This window comes from Amblyomma americanum, chromosome 4, assembly GCF_052857255.1.
Source record: "Amblyomma americanum isolate KBUSLIRL-KWMA chromosome 4, ASM5285725v1, whole genome shotgun sequence".
NCBI lineage: Eukaryota > Metazoa > Arthropoda > Arachnida > Ixodida > Ixodidae > Amblyomma > Amblyomma americanum.
Window position 1 is genome coordinate 178,907,052 of NC_135500.1, and position 16,826 is coordinate 178,923,877.

The 16,826-nt window shown below is 47.2% G+C and overlaps 1 protein-coding gene across 1 annotated transcript in view; it reads right to left on the bottom strand.

The window, feature by feature from the left end:
• LOC144129927 (beta-galactosidase-like) overlaps nt 1–16,826 on the bottom strand; it is a 35,600-nt gene that overhangs the window by 7,137 nt on the left and 11,637 nt on the right. The window contains exons 4-11 of the mRNA XM_077663986.1: nt 15,858–16,021; nt 14,003–14,153; nt 10,757–10,820; nt 9,195–9,289; nt 6,639–6,819; nt 4,816–4,996; nt 3,013–3,056; nt 549–664 (exon numbers count right to left, since the gene is read on the bottom strand). Of these exons, the coding sequence (XP_077520112.1) occupies nt 549–664; nt 3,013–3,056; nt 4,816–4,996; nt 6,639–6,819; nt 9,195–9,289; nt 10,757–10,820; nt 14,003–14,153; nt 15,858–16,021 (996 nt within the window). The remainder of the gene's footprint in view (nt 1–548; nt 665–3,012; nt 3,057–4,815; nt 4,997–6,638; nt 6,820–9,194; nt 9,290–10,756; nt 10,821–14,002; nt 14,154–15,857; nt 16,022–16,826) is intronic.

Here is a 16,826-nt window from a genome sequence, read left to right on the forward strand (position 1 = left end):
ACAGATACAGCAAAATCAACAAAGGACAAGGCGGCATAACTATAAACGTGAAAATTTTCGATTGCACAATTGTGGGCGCTCAAAATAAGCTGCCAATAAAGGAATTTCTGATTAGAGAGGTCAGAACTCTCGAAGCTTACTCTTAATCCTCAAACGAAGTGCAAGAGCCCCTTGAGGTCCGGCCGCTTAACACGCTCTGGAGCCGTCTCAACCGTCGCTAAGCGCTGAACGCTAATGGATAGTTTAATTCATGGCTAAGCCCGCAAAGTTTCTCAATGCTCCCTGCGTGCCTTTTCCAACGAGTGTAACGAAAAAAAACGTTCAAAAGAAATCAGAGGTCCTTATGCCAGCACGTCGGCTTGCTGTTCTACCAACGTTAAGACGAAATTAAAGAATGAGATTTCTACTTTTTAGCAGTGGAATGAATAGCCTCTCGCACATGGAACCTCGCACATGGAGGTATAATTCATTTACAAGGTCCCCCATCCTGCGCGCTCCAGCTGTGCCGGGGCGGACCACTCACGTGCCACCGCAGGTGAGGCACTGACCTCGGCTATGGCGTCCCGGACAGCTTTGAATTTTTCGGTGATGTCGCCGGCCTCGTCTATGGGCGCGTCGTAGTCGTAGCTGGTGAGCTGCGGCCGGAAGCCGGCGTCGTGGTTGGCTGCACACACCAGCGAGCACGAAAAGTTGCGCGGCGCCAAGTCCAAACTGGACAGGAATTGAAGCATATGACCATAGAAGCAGTCAAAACGACACAGTGACTTCGTCAGAATGAAAACCTGAAATTGCGTGCATTCCCAAAGTTCAGTCCCCCACTGCAGCCACAGGCCTGCGCACTTTCACCTGACGAGGCTTGTGCGCATGCGGTTTGGTGGCATCTTTTTTACACCTGCCTCTGCAAAAGGGACCGTTGGTTAGACTGCTGTAACGTGAACTGCAGGACAAACGCCTCTCCCACTAGTCTCCCGCTAGCCCAGTCGTGCGCCACCTACTACCAGGGCTGTCTGATATTACCAGTTGCGAAACTTCCCAACGGATCCATGTATAAAAAAAACAGAAGTCCGAGTTGGCTAAAATTCGAGTGTTTACGGATTGCCGTGACGCCCGTGGTCAGTAATGTAAGCACTGTTCAAGTGGAAAACTTTGGAATTGTTAACGCGCAACCACGTGGAATAAAAATCAGTGAAACAAGATCTATTAGCAAAAATTCTTAAATACAACAGCCCGAGAGATCAACTAAGAGGTAAAAGAAGCAGAAATAAAAAAAAGCTTTTCCAGAAAATATTGGCAATATGGCGACAGCTTTTACTGGCCGCTTCCAGATGGCGCGGCCCTCGAAACTAGTCGCTTTTTGAAGCTAGGTTTCCCATGGTAAAAGAGCTCTGCCTACGACCACCGTGACCCTCCAAAGATCACCATCATCGTCATCAACCTGACTACACCCACTGCAGGGCAAATGCCTCTCCCATGTCTCTCCAATTAATCTTGTCCTTCACTGCAAATGCCGAAATAACTGCAAATGAAAATAACTTCACTGCAAAGTGCCCACCCGACACTCTGCCTCCCCCGCAACGCTTTCCGTCTCTCGTAATCAACTTCAGTATACCTAACGGAACATCACGTATCTGTCGCATTAAACCTGTCACCAATGTTCACTTTCCTGTTCCACGTAGATTGAAGCCTGTAATTTTTCAGCTTCCTTTCTCTTACACTTTGCAAAATAATCAGTGCTAGAATTAAAGCGAAAAACAATACATTAAAGAAAAAGAAAAATAAACCCGAAGCTCGAAACGGATGTAGACGAGCAGAGTGAGCTCAGGCGAACTCAAGCCCGCATTGACTTTGATCGTCTTCAAGATGCTGCATTCTTTAAAGTTACTTTTGAGACTATGTAGCGACCGCCATAAATAGAGAACATGCTTTTACTATTACAAACGGCATTTTGAAAGATTTTTTCAATTACGCATGTCACGCCACACATCCACCGCTAAAAGCTTTGCTAAGTTTTATAACACGCAGCAGCAGCAGCAGCAGTAGGAATATATTAGCAGCAGCAGCCGTGCGCGAGGGTTATGAAATAATGCAAATCTTCACTTATTATGTGTTCGTGTCAGTGTAGACGCAATTCATTCTGGGTAGGTGAGGCTATTAGAAGATGATGTTTGCAGATTTACATTCTAAAAAGCTAGAAAGAAATGCCTCTCTCTGTAAGAAAGCTTCGCTGCCTGCATCAGTCATGACAATTTAAAAAGTTACATAAGTCGTAAGTACTAACTTTTATGAGGTTCGTAACGATGAAAGTAATGCTGTCAAGCTTTGTTTTCTTAAGGTGCCACGATTTTAGGCTAGTAAGCGTCCTTTTTACAAACTCTGTGCAAATAGACATGGACAAAACAAGGCCTCACTCAGTATCTTGATAAAATAAAGAAGATTTATCCCAAACACCATTGGAACGAACGTCAACTAACGCACTATTCGGTTAAATTGCCGAAATCCCCCTCCCCTCTTCTCAGAAAAAAAAACTAATCGCGTACAGAGCAAAATGTATTTCAGTAGAACGAATTTCACTATACTGAAACTTTCACTTCAGCGAACATTTTATGAAGCATTAAGGTTTGCGTTCAAGTCAGAATGCATTGTTTCAGAACACTTACACAGCAGTTTTAGAGGGATAAACTTCGAACACTGGAACTGCGAGACTGCGCAACTAGCGATATTTTGCTTCACCATATTTTCGCTTGCAAAACTCCTGGATTTCATATCCGCTTCAGTTTCGTACGTCTACGCAACTAGCTTGTAGTTTGGGCCGCAGACGAACGTATTCACTAACTGCGCTTGCCTTCCCCTGTCTCAGGACGAAGTCAACTAAAACCTTTCTCGAAGAAAATAACATGAGAATTTTAGCCGGAGGCAGTAACGCGTCATTAAGTTTTGAAAGACTTTCCTAAAGATCTTCTTGAGGGCATGTCACACAAGAAGATAACTTGACCTGGAACCTGCAGCACTTACCCCCAGATTTGAATCCAAAGTTCGTCCCGCCATGAAACATGTACCTGCAAAAAAAGAAAAAGAAAAGTACGTCACATAATCAACTGTGCGAAATTACGTCCAGCGATGACATTCGAATTTGCAGAAGACAACCAGCCGCAGAAGACTCCCATCGCTATTTCGGAGAGCTCGTAACACTGGCATGCACAGTGGAGAGGAGGAGGACGGCACCCAGACCAAAACTTCCCGGCAGTGCAATGCGCTCACACGTTTCCGAAGCACTCGACGCGTCGAACAGGTTCATCGATATATGACTGTGCACTTTTACACACTATCTGACCTCTACTGGTTTTCACCGGCGCCAGGGCTTTCGATTTAACCTTTGGAGAAATAGAAAGCATAAACAAGCAAATAAACAGACTGCTAGTCTAGCTGTTTGTTAAAAGCCAGCATTAAAATTTTTGCGAAGGGCATAAGCTTAGCGAATGTCGCTTCTGGTGCCAGGTGAAGAATCCTCGTGACCTATAACATCAGTGCTTCGGCCTTATTAGTGCGTCCACAGCTATATTACATTATGCCTGCACCACAGAACGCGAAGCTTGTACTCCGAAAGCCAGAGGTTCAAACCTACTTGATTCGCTGTTAATCTCGATACTCCTCACGGTATTAGAACGACTTTTTTCTACATCAGGAACGAATAAATTATGAGTTATTATGCGGAGCTCGCTCCGATTTTCATCTAGACGGTGCCATTAAATTAGCGGAAGGCCGCTTATCAGAAAGGCGTGCTGTCGGGCTAATTGGTGTAGCATAATGTTACAGTATTCCCCTTTCATGGAGATGTTCATATGCAGGCCAAACTGGTTACTGCATCAATGACCGGCTTTAGGAACATGCAAAAGAAAGTGTATAAAAAAATGGCAAAACCTCGAACCTTGCGCTGCATTATTCTTCTTGCGTAAGCAAGGGTAGGGCTCGATTTGAGAACACCAAGATTCTGGTCAGGAGCTTCAATGTAAATGCTCGGCTTCTTCTTCAGGCCTTCAATATCAAAAATCTATCAGGTCGCTTCGCGAGGGAAATTTGCAAATTTATCATACTGAATGTGTTTTTTACCCGCCGCGGTGGCTCAGTGTTAAGGCGCTCGGCTACTGATCCGGAGTTCCCGGGTTAGAACCCGACCGCGGCGGCTGCGTTTTTATGGAGGCAAAACGCTAAGGCGCCCGTGTGCTGTGCGATGTCAGTGCACGTTAAAGATCCCCAGGTGGTCGAAATTATGCTGGAGCCCTCCACTACGGCACCTCTTTCTCCCTTTCTTCTTTCACTCCCTCCTTTAACCCTTCCCTTACGGCGCGGTTCAGGTGTACAACGATATGCGAGACAGATACTGCGCCATTTCATTTCCCCAAAAACAAACAAACAAACAAACACACGACCGACCGACCGACCGACCGACCGACCAATGTGTTTTTCTCAATTTTCTAAAGCCGAGCACCATAACCACTGAGCCATCGCGACGCCTTCAAAAAAAAAAAAAAAAAAAAACATTAGCGCCGCCTTCTGCCCTCATAATTTTGGCGATCAACCTGAGGAAGAATGCGGGTCGGATGCATGTTTCGGCGATTTCGTGATGCGTGTCCCTGTACTGCCCGCCATCTTTGAGCATCCTGATATTTTTTTTTTCATCTTATCTGTTTTATGCCTCAATAAAGCATTTGGAAGTAGTAGCGCTTGTTTATCATCATATGTATCTCCTCTCTTGTCCTTGGTCTCTGTTTCTGCGCTCATTTGTTTACATTGAGGCCGCTTATATGTGTTACTGACAGATTGAAGGATGCGTTCATGGCAAGCAGCTCGCGGATACGGCTCCCCAGCAGTTCCGCCTCCAGTCTGTTCTTGGGCTCTCCCCAGTGGTCCAGCCAGCCCGTGTACATCTCCGAGTTCATCAGGGGGCCCGCTTTCTGGAACTGCCGCTTCACCTCGAACATGGCTTTGGGCTCCGATTCTGCGTGGCCCGAGCGGTAGGGGAGGGCACGTGGCGCGTCATTTTTCGAATCCGTAACTCTATACTGCCGATGAAGAAAACGAGAACTCAAGCATCGCGACTGCCTTGTTTGCAAGGAGAGCTGCATGCCACTGTCAGCTGTCAGCGCCTGCCGGTGTCACGTAAGACCCCAGGTTACGTGCTTGCCGATGACACCGCCAGTAGTGAAGTTATTGTCACGTGACTAATACAAACCAGTCATTGCACTTTTACATTGCCATGGATAGGTCTCGCACAGTAGTGAGTGCCTGAGGAACTCGAGCGGAAGAGGCAACAGGCTCGAAAGCGCAGTCACGAATGTGCATTAACCAGTGTCGCTACCTGTCGACGAAAGACTGTAGAGAGCTCGGAAACTGCGCCTCCAGCTCGCAGCTATTCCTCGTCTGATGCCTCTGATGCAATTTACGCCACACAGTCATCATGAAAATTTACCATCAACAACACCGCAACCACGTACCACTGGTTTAGCCGTCATGAAGGCTACAGCTGTCACAAATAGCCGACGAATTTATTGCTATCTTCCACGCCAAGCTCAACTTTCCTTCAAACAGCGTATTCCCCATGCCAGTGCGTGACTCGTCTCACCTTGTAAGCTCTGCGGCTGCCATTGCGAACTCCATTTACCACCACAACGCCCAGTGCGGAGTGCAAAATTCTTTTCGCATAATTCTGTGAAAGGCTCCCGCGATTGGGGGCTAGCTTCGGTGCTGACCAGCTCTTCTCCAGTTTTCGTTCTCATTCCGCAGAAGACACGCGAACTAATCAACGACGACTCATCAGCGCGTACTGACCTGCCTGATAATGACGGCGCAGGTTGCGCCGTCGCCTGTGGTGCTGCATTCAGTGTGCGAAGCACCAGGCAGCTGTAGCAAACAGTACTGTTTATCGTTTAGTGCTTTCTAGAGCGTTAGCTCTACTCACCAGGGTACAACTTCAGAAAACTCCTCATGCTGGTGCTTGGACCTTCAAGATCAGCTAAGGTCAAAGCGGGACTTAGTAGATTTCTGTGTCTGAGTACAGTATCTCTCACGTGATCCGCCATGAGTCTCGACCATCAGTTTGGACCATTGGTTAATTATGCGGTTAGGTCGACTAATTACTGGGCCAAGTAAATTAGCGTTAATTAGTTCACTGCAACTAAAACCAGAATTTTCGCTATAGCACCCAGTTATATGCCATTGGAAATCTTAGGTCAAATGCATATGCACTGCGCTAGTTAGCGACCCGAATTAACTTGCATTAATTAGTTAACTACAATAACACCAATACCAATCATAACCACAGAGCTAACTCTCTACTAACTAGGATTAACAGAGTTTAACCGTTGCCAATTTTTTTAGCGCTCTTGCTGCTTCTCTTGACTAACGTGGCAGTTCGAGCCCCTTGGTTTGTCATGAGTGGCAAACAAATAAGCCCAACAAGCTTCTCTTGCGCGTTTTGATGGCAAAGCCGCAAGCCCAACACACAACGCCGCACCCAGAGCCCATAAGCAGCTAGCTCACAACCATACTGGCATCATGCCCTCGACGAACAGGTCTAATCCGGCTCTATTAAGTTTGCCGCTGGGGAAATTCGACGCTGGACACCACTCCAAAAGGCTTACGTGCGCTGAAGTCGACGGTGGTGAGCGTTCCACCGACACGACCGCACTTGAGCATTTCGTCTGAACAGCCGTCCGTGGTGAAGAGGACGACATCGCGTCCCAGGTGCGCCCTCGTCATGTCTCGCATGTACGCCATGTAGCCCGAGTCGCACGCGGGGTAGCTGCCGTACTCGTTCTCCACCTGAACAGACAGGCACAAGCATGGACCAACACCATGTTCGCAAACACAGTGGGCACTCACTGGCCTCAGAGGCGTCCAGACGTATCGTCTGCGCCGTGGCCTGGTACACTATAGCGGCGGTCGGCTTCGTTCCTTTATCATGATTTGAGAAACGCTTTCGTGAAGAACTGTCTAAACTTAGTTTCAACAAATTTCATCATCAACAGTTTAAATACGTCCACTGCGGGACAAAGACATCTGCCATTTATATCCAATTAACCCTGTATTTTGCCAGCTGCGGCCACCGTACCCCTGCAAGCTTCTTAATCTCTCATACATGGGTAACGAGCGCAGAAAAAAAGACGAAGACGCAGAGAAGACGACGAAAACACATTTATAGGAAAAAAACAGCAATATGTACATAAAAAGGCGAAAATACAAAAAAGCAAGAGACTAAAGTTCAATGACGCCACGCCAGGAATCTTAATCAGGAACGGATTACACCTGCATCAACAAGAGATGTAAAGCAATGCAGTGAACATCGGCAAGAAAGAAGAAATACACGAGCCAAAACCAAGTGTCATCAAGGAAAGTTGTTTTATGGCTTGCCTGCTAGGGTGACTGAAGTGGTGCTAATGCATTTGTCGATTGATTTTGCGATGTAATACGCTTACTTTAGCTCGCGTGTGAATTGATTATGGTGTGTAAAAAGAACAGTAGTGTTCTCAAATTTTTGGCGCACATCGCTTACGTTTCCCTAGCCGGTTACATTCCCGACAGTGATCAGACCGGCCAGAGCGGTCTTGGTTAAAGGAATCCTTGTGTTCCATAAGGCGTATGTTAAAGCAGCGGCCGGTTTGGCCGATGTAAGCATGGCCGCAGGTCGTCGGAATTTTGTAGACCCCCACCTAACTTTCTGCTGCCGCCTGCAACGCCTGCCTTCTCTTGCAATCCACTCCGTTACCCTTAAGGACCAGCGGTTATCCTGCCTTTGCATTACATGCCCTGTCCAAGCGTTTTCCTTCCTCTTGATTTCGACTATGATGTCATTAACCCGCGTTTGTTCCCTCACCCACTCTGCCCGCTTCCGGTCCCTTAACGTTACACCTATCATTTTTCTTTCCATATAGCTCGCTGCGTTGCTCTTAACTTGAGCTGAACCCTTTTCGTTAGCCTCCTCGTTTCTGCCCCGTAGGTGAGTACCGGCAAGATGCAGCTGTTGTAGCACCAGACAGCGGAAGTCCAGAAGAGCCTCCGGCGTGGGTGCACAGGCGGCGCGCGGTACGCAGCCCTCCTACAGTCACCCAGTAGGCCCTCTTAGGTCCTCTATACAAGAATCACCGTGAGGGCGCCACATAGCGCCACGCGTCGGCGAGGTGGGCGCATGCCTGCTTCATGGGGACCAATCAGCGGATGCACACTGGCCGCACGAAAGTATATCGCTCGCTGTTTCACACGCTATGCTCCTACAACCTAGCACAAAGGCATCGACCACGGTGGAACCTTCCACAAGTGCAAAAGGGTTGAAAATTGGGCGAGTTGGTCTTGCGCATATAACCGTTGGTCTCTCTCTCTCTCTCGCTATATATATATATATATATATATATATATATATATATATATATATATATATATATATATATATATATATATATATATATATATATATATATATATATATATATATATCCTGTGCTTCTAATAAATTTTGTCAGTTGATAGTGAGCACTTGTGTTGTCGCCACTCCGTCTACGTCCTTGTCCTTGTGGTGGCACAGCACTATGGCTTCCACAAGTAATGGTTACAATCGCAGAGAACCCGATCACCTACACAAGCGACAGGCAGGACCTTCACCACGGTAGACGACAGATAGCACAGTCGCTTAAAGAAGCGTAAGGCGAAACATTTTGTCCACAGAAGAACGAGAGCAGAACGCCTTCGGATGCGTTAACACGGCTCAGCACGCATGCATTCCTGCGATAGGATAGTCTAGGCGTAGCAAGGTTTACACTGCTACTTTTTTGTGTGTGACTGCTTCGCGCGTCCGGTTGGAGCCGGGGAAGAATTCTGTGGTGTTCAAGAGCAGCTCGAAAAATTTATGAGCGCAATGTTGAGATAGCAAGGGCTCATGGCGTTCAAACGCCATGAACCCTTGCTAACCTTCAGCCATGAAGTTTGAGCTATTCATGGTGTCAACTGCAACCGGACCAGCAACACAAGATCTCAAAGAGTAATGCTGCCGTCCGTCTTACTCATTGCTTCTAGGCAGAGAGATTACCAGGAAAATCGCGTCGAAGTTGGCGATCATTGTGGTTGTTGCCGGTTTCGACAAAAGCTTGCCTTCTTCTCTAAAATGCGCTTTCAAAATAAGCACCTAGAACACCAGGCACACTTACTTGTACCATTATGATCGGTCCCCCATACTTGATGAGAAGTGGTCTGACCTTCTCGAAGAGCTTGGCCATAAAGCGCTCGGCGTAGAAGAGGTACCCTGAACAAAGGACGACACACGTATGTGATCTCTACGCTAGCCAGCGAGCTTGGTATTAAAGCCATAACTAGCATCACCTCGCTGGTGGTTTCGATCCTGATAACGCGAAATCCCAAGCAATCACCCCGCGCTGGCTCAACGGTCAAGGTGTCTGAGCGCTAAGTGCAAGGACGCTCGGTACGATTTCCGGCCGCGACGGCCTCGTTCCCATGGAAACGAAGGGCGAAAAAGCGTAGTCTATATCTTAGTCGAGAGTAGATGTAAGCATGAAATGCATCGGAGAAAAGGCGTATCACATTCTAAGACGTCCTATAGATGGCGCTCAGGTATCGGCCAAGCTAGAGTGCCTCGATGGCTGAGGCGAGCAAGCATACATCAAGGAACCTCTTTCATCCATGTCTATTCATTGGCTTGGGCAGCGCGCAGAGCCTCCCTGGCTTAATGACATGATTCCGAGCTAGTGGGTGCCATTCCGTGTGTGCAGGACAGCTTGGACATTGGACACGGGCGTATAAGGACAAACAGTACACGTCGCTGTGTCCTGTTTGTTTTTATACGTCCGGGTCTCAATGTTTAAGCTGGTCCGCCCAAACGGACTCCCTGGCTGCTTTCGGGCCTCCGCTAACAGCCGCTTCTCTTCCTACTGAACAGGGTACCGTCGGCTCTAACTGACGAAAGATGACGAAAACTATGAATAAAAGCAGTAGCACGAGAGACAACCAGTTAGAACTTGAAACACACAACGTGAGAGAGGAGACGGCGGAGTGATCTATCGTCGGGAAACAAAGCTGTGCTATTTCCGCCTGCGATTGGTCGGTAGGAATCCTGCTAGGTTTTTTTTTTTTTTTCTACACTGGATACCACGCGGATGGAAGTGTTCGGAGGTTTTCGGATAAGTTCGATTTATGTTCGGTCTCAGTCCGGCTTCACGTTCGGAATGAAGCCGTTTGATCGTTGCTCGCTCTAATTAGTGGAGAATCGCAGCTTAGAGCATCTCACGCTTAAAAAACGCCTGTGCGCTGTGCGAGGTCAGCGCACGTTAAACAACGTTAGGTGGTATAAAATTAATCTGTAGCCCTCCACTGCGGTGCCTCTCTCCCTCTCGCTTCTTACACCCTCCTTCTCATTCTACGCTGCGCGGTTTTCAAGTGCCAACTGAGAGTGAGGCAGCTAATGCGCCTCACCTGGATGCGGTAGACATTAGCTACAGCACACTCTTATCTCCCGTATTAAACATGTGCTGGAAAAGAGCGGATCCCATGAAAACTTGGCGAAATGAGCTCCTGTCATTCTGTTTCTTGAAAGCAAAGTTTCAAATTAGTACTATTATTATTTTGGTGACAGTTCGGTTCTTCCACGCAAATTTTACGCAAATTAAAAGCAAATTACGTCATGCCGTTTACTGATCCACACACAAAAAAGTAATAATAATATGGGTGAAGGTTGCATAGGCTGCCCCGTACTCACTTTTGTCCGTGGTCCGCAGCTGAATATTAGGGTCGTGGCGTAGCAACCAGTATGGGAAGCCTCCCTACAATGAAAAGAAAAAACTTATCTTCAGTGAGTACAAAACGAATTCGGTGGTTTTATTTTTTATAGCGTCGCAAAAGGGAAAATACTCGGGCTGACGTTGGCGCCAGTATAATAAGAAAGTCAGGGAAAAATATAAAAGCTTTAAATTAGTCATGAAGTACCATCGCTATTTTTATGAACACTGCTGAGGCGCAAATTCCACCAGAAATTTCACTAAATAGAAATCCATAGCAGCAATAAATTTAAGATGTTTTTTTACTAGAAGCAAAATTATGTTAACAGAAATCGAGGTTAAAGCAGAAATTTTGTACACAACCATCGGTTTAAGATTCTGATGGTATTTTGTGATATGCTATTTATACGTGTAAAATGAACTACCACAATGTCATCCAGTAATTATTACGAGGGTATTTTTGCAGTTAATTATATCTAAAAATTATATTTTATTCTTACACATGTTATGTGCCGCCGCGGTGGCTGAGTGGTTGAAGTATTCGGCTGCTGACCAGTAAGACATGAGTTCGATCCTGGCCGCGACGGTCTCATTTCGATGGAAGCGAAATGTTAGAGGCCCGTGTATACTGTGCGATTTCAGTGCACGTTAAAGAACCCCAGGTGGTCGAAATTTCTGAAGCCCTCCGCTACGGCGTCCCTCATAGCCTCAGTCGCTTTGGGACGTTAAACCTCAACAAACCAAACAAAACTATTCTTCATAAAACTGAATAGCGCAACCTTGGTTATATTTGGACTTTGGAAACTTAATCCCCGCGGCATGTGTTGTAGTCACTGAGCACGCTAGTCCCGTTACTCCATTGTTCATGATATTAAAAAAAATCCTGCAGCGAATCATGTTTCTATGCTTCCCCGCCATTATTCGGAAAGAGGTTACCCGGAGCTTGCAGCTTCAGCTTTTTTAGAGCGAAATATCTACTACGCGAGGTACAACTACTGATTTAGCGTCGGTTCGTCGCTGTGACCTTTAAAGCCTAGCAAGGTAAAACTAGGACTTAGTCATTCTGCTATAGCCATGATATACAAAGCATGGCATGGAGGTATACCTAATTACCAACTAGCATAGCTTTCCTTTGTAGCCTTATAGCTGCGCTTGGGTGGATATCAATGAGTAATTACTTCCTTATTACCAACTAGCATGACCACTGACCAGCGGTAATGTGGCCTTTGACCTTGACCTTTAGAGCCCAGATTCACATCGCCTGATGTGACTTCATGCGATGACTTAGCCATGATGTCGCACTGCTCTTCGCTATAAATACCGCCGGCTTTGCTTCCGCTCGTCTAAGTTCAGCCGGGTTGTACCACTTCAGCCATTCTTTTTTTGCTGTGGTTTGTTTGCGAAATCCTTGGCACTTAGACAGCGCCACTAATTATTTAATTCAAGGCTCCTCAGTAGTCAGTATTTTAGCCTCGCGAAACACGGCCAGCTTTCAAACGGTGCTGAAGGACCTGATCAGGCCTGGATTCTGTACCTCTCTGCCTAAAATGCGTGCAAAAAAAAAGAGCATGCATAAACATAGCCCCCAATAAAAATGCCGAAACTCATTTAATAATGGCTGGCTACGTACTAAACCATGCGATGTAAGCCCACACAATATGATTAGCCCCAAAATAAAGCGGGTGCATGAAAAATAGGGTTAGAGCCAGCCGTGGACTTTGGCGCTTGGGGAAGCACTCTTGAAGGAACCCAAAGGAGCCACAGAACCCAGCTTGAAAACTCCTGCCTTATTCGTACTTTTCGTGTAGCGTTTGTTTCCCAGATTCTTGGACGCTTCCGTTTATCCATTCATTCGTAGCCACTTGCCTCCATCAAAAATTACTAGCGAGGAAGCCAAGAACGGGAAACAGTAAGTGCGGGGCTCCGTTTGCAAAGAAACGAGACATTCCCGTAAGCCTCCCACTGGCTCGCTACTCTTTCCTCGTATAGATTTGAACAAGCCTTGCACCTGGCTATGTTTACATTCGGAACGCATTCCTTCTAATGGGGCGGTGTACAAAGAATGGCTCATTTTGGCGGACTTCGTGGCTGGCCATATACCGCGTAGGTGCAAATATCGTACAAAAAAAAACCGCCACAGTTTCGGTTTCAACATTTGCCCAGTTTAAAAAAAGAACTTAATTTTCTAATTTTCGTAATTGCCTGGAATAGCTGCATAATTTTTTCACAAAGAAATTGAAATATTTTGTACGTTTTTCGCACAAAACAGTGAAGTCCTTTCCTTCAAAACCCATTACTCTCTCTCCAGAGAACGACTCAAGACAAACTGGCCTTAAGCGTTCTTTTTTATAAACTTCGCCAGAAGCAATAGAATTAGTCAGGATAGCAGAAGAATTTATCGCATGAATAATCCACTGTAGGGGAAAAGGGACATTTTATAACTGTCTTCAATCATTAGTGGGGCAATTATTGATACCACAGTACACTAATCAGGGGTTGCATCATGCATCATTCTCCGAAATTATTCATTCACCTGCTACCATTAGTTGTCTACGCGTGTGTCATCAGGGCTGATAATTATCGCGCAATTCATGCCGCCACCAAAGGTATCAAAATGCCAAGAACTGGCGGTGAAGGTGCAAAAATGGAATCAGAGAAATAACCTTTGCTGCCGGACACGGCCCTTAGTCGCTTAAACTGTCCCGTGTGCAATTCGTATGTGTTGCATTACACGCATCTAAAGTGAACTGTGAACTAGAACAAAGTCCCGAGATAACAATTAATCCCGTTTCACTTGTAGTCTATTTTTATCCCTATTTTCCCTTCTGCACTGCCTCAAACCACTCCGGGCCCCTCACCGCCAGGACCTTTCAGTGGAAATGAACAAATGAATCACTCACCTAGCCAAAGGTGATAGAATTGAGGACTCGGAGCAATCTACGCACGACCACTACACCCCATCTTCTGCATTTAAATACGGGACTACCGCCTGTCCGTCTCTTCGTGAACAAATAACCCGTATACGGGCTCCTAGACGTCAATTCCGTCATCTCTGGCTTAGTAACTGCATTTTTCTGTTCCCATTGTGGTACCGAACCAGAAGAAATTTCGTCGAACTCTCGACAACGGCACCTGTCAGTGTAGGCGAGGGAAATTACGCGCAAGGATTAGAAGATTGGACCGGCAAAGATTAATCGGCATGGTGTGTGGGTGGCCTGTATGCTCACGAAGTCCCGTTCGGCGCAGATATAGGGGCCGGGCCGGAGGATGACCATGAAGCCCAAGGAGTGAGCGATCCACAGGAAGCGGACCAGGTCCTGCTGCCCTTCGAAGTCGAACTGGCCTTCCTCGGGCTCGTGGCTGCTCCATTCAACATACCTGCGCGAGCGGACCAGCCAGCGTTGCTGGAGGGCCATTCTTTGACACACGCGACGCTTACACCACACGCACGTGCGAGTAATAATCATAATAATTGGTTTTTGTGGAAAGGAAATGGCGCAGTATCTGTCTCGTATATCGTTGGACACCTGAACCGCGCCGTAAGGGAAGGGATAAAGGAGGGAGTGAAAGAAGAAAGGAAGAGAGAGGTGCCGTAGTGGAGGGCTCCGGAATAACCTCGACCACCTGGGGACCTTTAACGTGAACTGACATCGGTCGCCTTAGCGTTCTGCCTCCATAAAAACGCAGCCGCCGCGGTCGGGTTCGAACACGTGTGAGTGCTATGTGAGTTTTATCACCGGGTGCATATCTATACGTCGACCTCCTCCCATGCATTATTAGTGTGAAGGCACTCATACGATCACCAACACAGACCAAGAATCTTGCGGGAGATTTTAAATCTGGGTTAGTTGGTACATAGTCTTCAAAAATAAACCAGCCAACAGACGAGGCACACATGCCATCTGGACTAACAAGCTGCACTTGCTTTATTGAAAAGAACACGTCATGTAGGAAAACTATAGTAGAGCATGCGCAGCACGACGAACAACGCACAAAACACGTGCGTTGGTCGTCGAGCTGCGCATGCTCTACTAGTTTTCCTACATGACGTGTTCTTTTCAATAAAGCACGTGCAGCTTGTTAGTCCAGCTGGCGTGTGTGCCTCGTCTCTTCTCAGTCTTCGTCTTTTGGCTGGTTTATTTTTCAACAGTCTTGTCATCGTACGTACTTCACCGTACCTACTATCTTGTGCCGTCGCCTAGTAACTCGGATAAGCTCGCGTAAGTCCGGAGAAGCCACGCGCCAGCTGCGCGAGAGGTTGCTGTGGAATTCAGCAACATGGGCCGCACAATTCCTACCGGTGGCTGCGATAGAAACAGCCACCTGCCAGTGCAGTGGCGCACTGCTTAACCGCTTCGCCACTGCACTGGTAGTGGTACGAGGACCCGCCGCCATCTATGAATGTTAAGTACAGAATGACCAATTCTGCATATATGGGCATTAACCAACCAAAGGTAACACGTCATACCCTTAAGGCGGAGGTTAAGTGCCCCCTACAACTGAAGAATGGCCACCTGCTTTCGCACGTCTACTCGATTTTTAACTAAGTTAAACCCCTGCCAATTTTCGTCTGTCGGTCGTACCGCTGAAAGGCGTGCTTTGTTCACCGCGCCTGCGGCACCTTCCGACTGCCAACGACATGTCTTCAGTGCATGGCAGACGGGGCCGCAGCAAAGGACCAGGCTCAAGTGGTCGGCGGCTGAACGCATTGCGGCTGAAACTGTGCTCACTGCGCTGCAGTAAGAGACAGAGGTTAGTGTGGGCAGAAAAGATAAATAAAAATAAATTGCCCGGCCCGCGCTGTAGTAAGAGACAGACGAAGCAAAAGCTGGCCTATATCTCTCTCATTTAAAACTTTCACGTTTTTTTTCTTCGTATAACGGTGAAAGCAGCATTGAAAGCAAGCTCCAGAAACACTAGAAGAATACGCGAAGCAATCCTCGTCACCTGGCTTTCTGAGATTAGTTTTTCAGTATCTCATGCACTTCCCCCGCTTCTGCGCGCTGTCGCGCAGCAGCGCATATCCTGTGCGATATACGATGAGCCTCACATTCGTGCTGATATGATAAAAAGGCACCGTACGTCTCAATGGTATTCAAGCCGGCCGCCTGCATGGTGGTGAGGCGGTCCTTCCAGAGCTCGGGCAGGACCCTGAAGTAGTGTATGGCACCCGACATTATCTGCACCGGTTTGCCACGCAGCAGGAAGGTGTTCCTCTTGTAGTCAACGGCAAACAGACGACGCTGCTGGAAGAGGAAACAAATCATCGCGCAAAAGTCATTAGAGGCACACAGAGTGCTGCGCACTAGTTGCTATTCGCAGGGAAAATGACAATGTCAATAAATACAGTACATCAGAGCCTATACAATAATGAATACAATTCAAATATTATACTGCGTATACAGGGACCTGCACATTATATGCACTTGTGACATAAAAAAAGAGCGTCAAGGACTCGCGACGAGAATTTCGGCGCATGCGCGGTTTGTCTGCCAGTTATAGTGCGATTTCGGTATACCACACACAAAGGCACCTGCTTGTCTTCCACGTGCATGAGTCCTGTCTCAATTTCCGTACGGTGGCGTAGCCATGTGTTTCGGCGGGCGCTCGTGAACAACAGACAGTCGACGTCATTTGACAGTTTTTGCGAACGGCAGCAAGCATTTGGGGCAGACGAACGTGTCTAAAAGTTGCCAGATGCAAAAAAATGTCCATTTTAGCAGATTAGCTTGCATTTTAGGTGATACAACGCGAGCGTCAAGGGAAGCGCAACTGAGGTGGGCGTGGGGTCAAGTGGGGAACCAGAAAAAATTGACTGGCATCGAGCAGCAACAGCTGTCACGCAGTACAGTGCTAGTTGGAGAACAGTGGGGGAGCTGTAGGCCTTAGCCCGGAAGTTGACGTACACTGTCGGATGATCGTTTGGTTTCGTTTGGTTTAGGGGGTTTAACGTCCCAAGGCGACTCAGACCTTGAGGGACGCCGTAATGGAGGGCTCCGGAAATTTCTGCCACCTGGGATTCTTTAACGTGCACTGACATCGCACAGCACA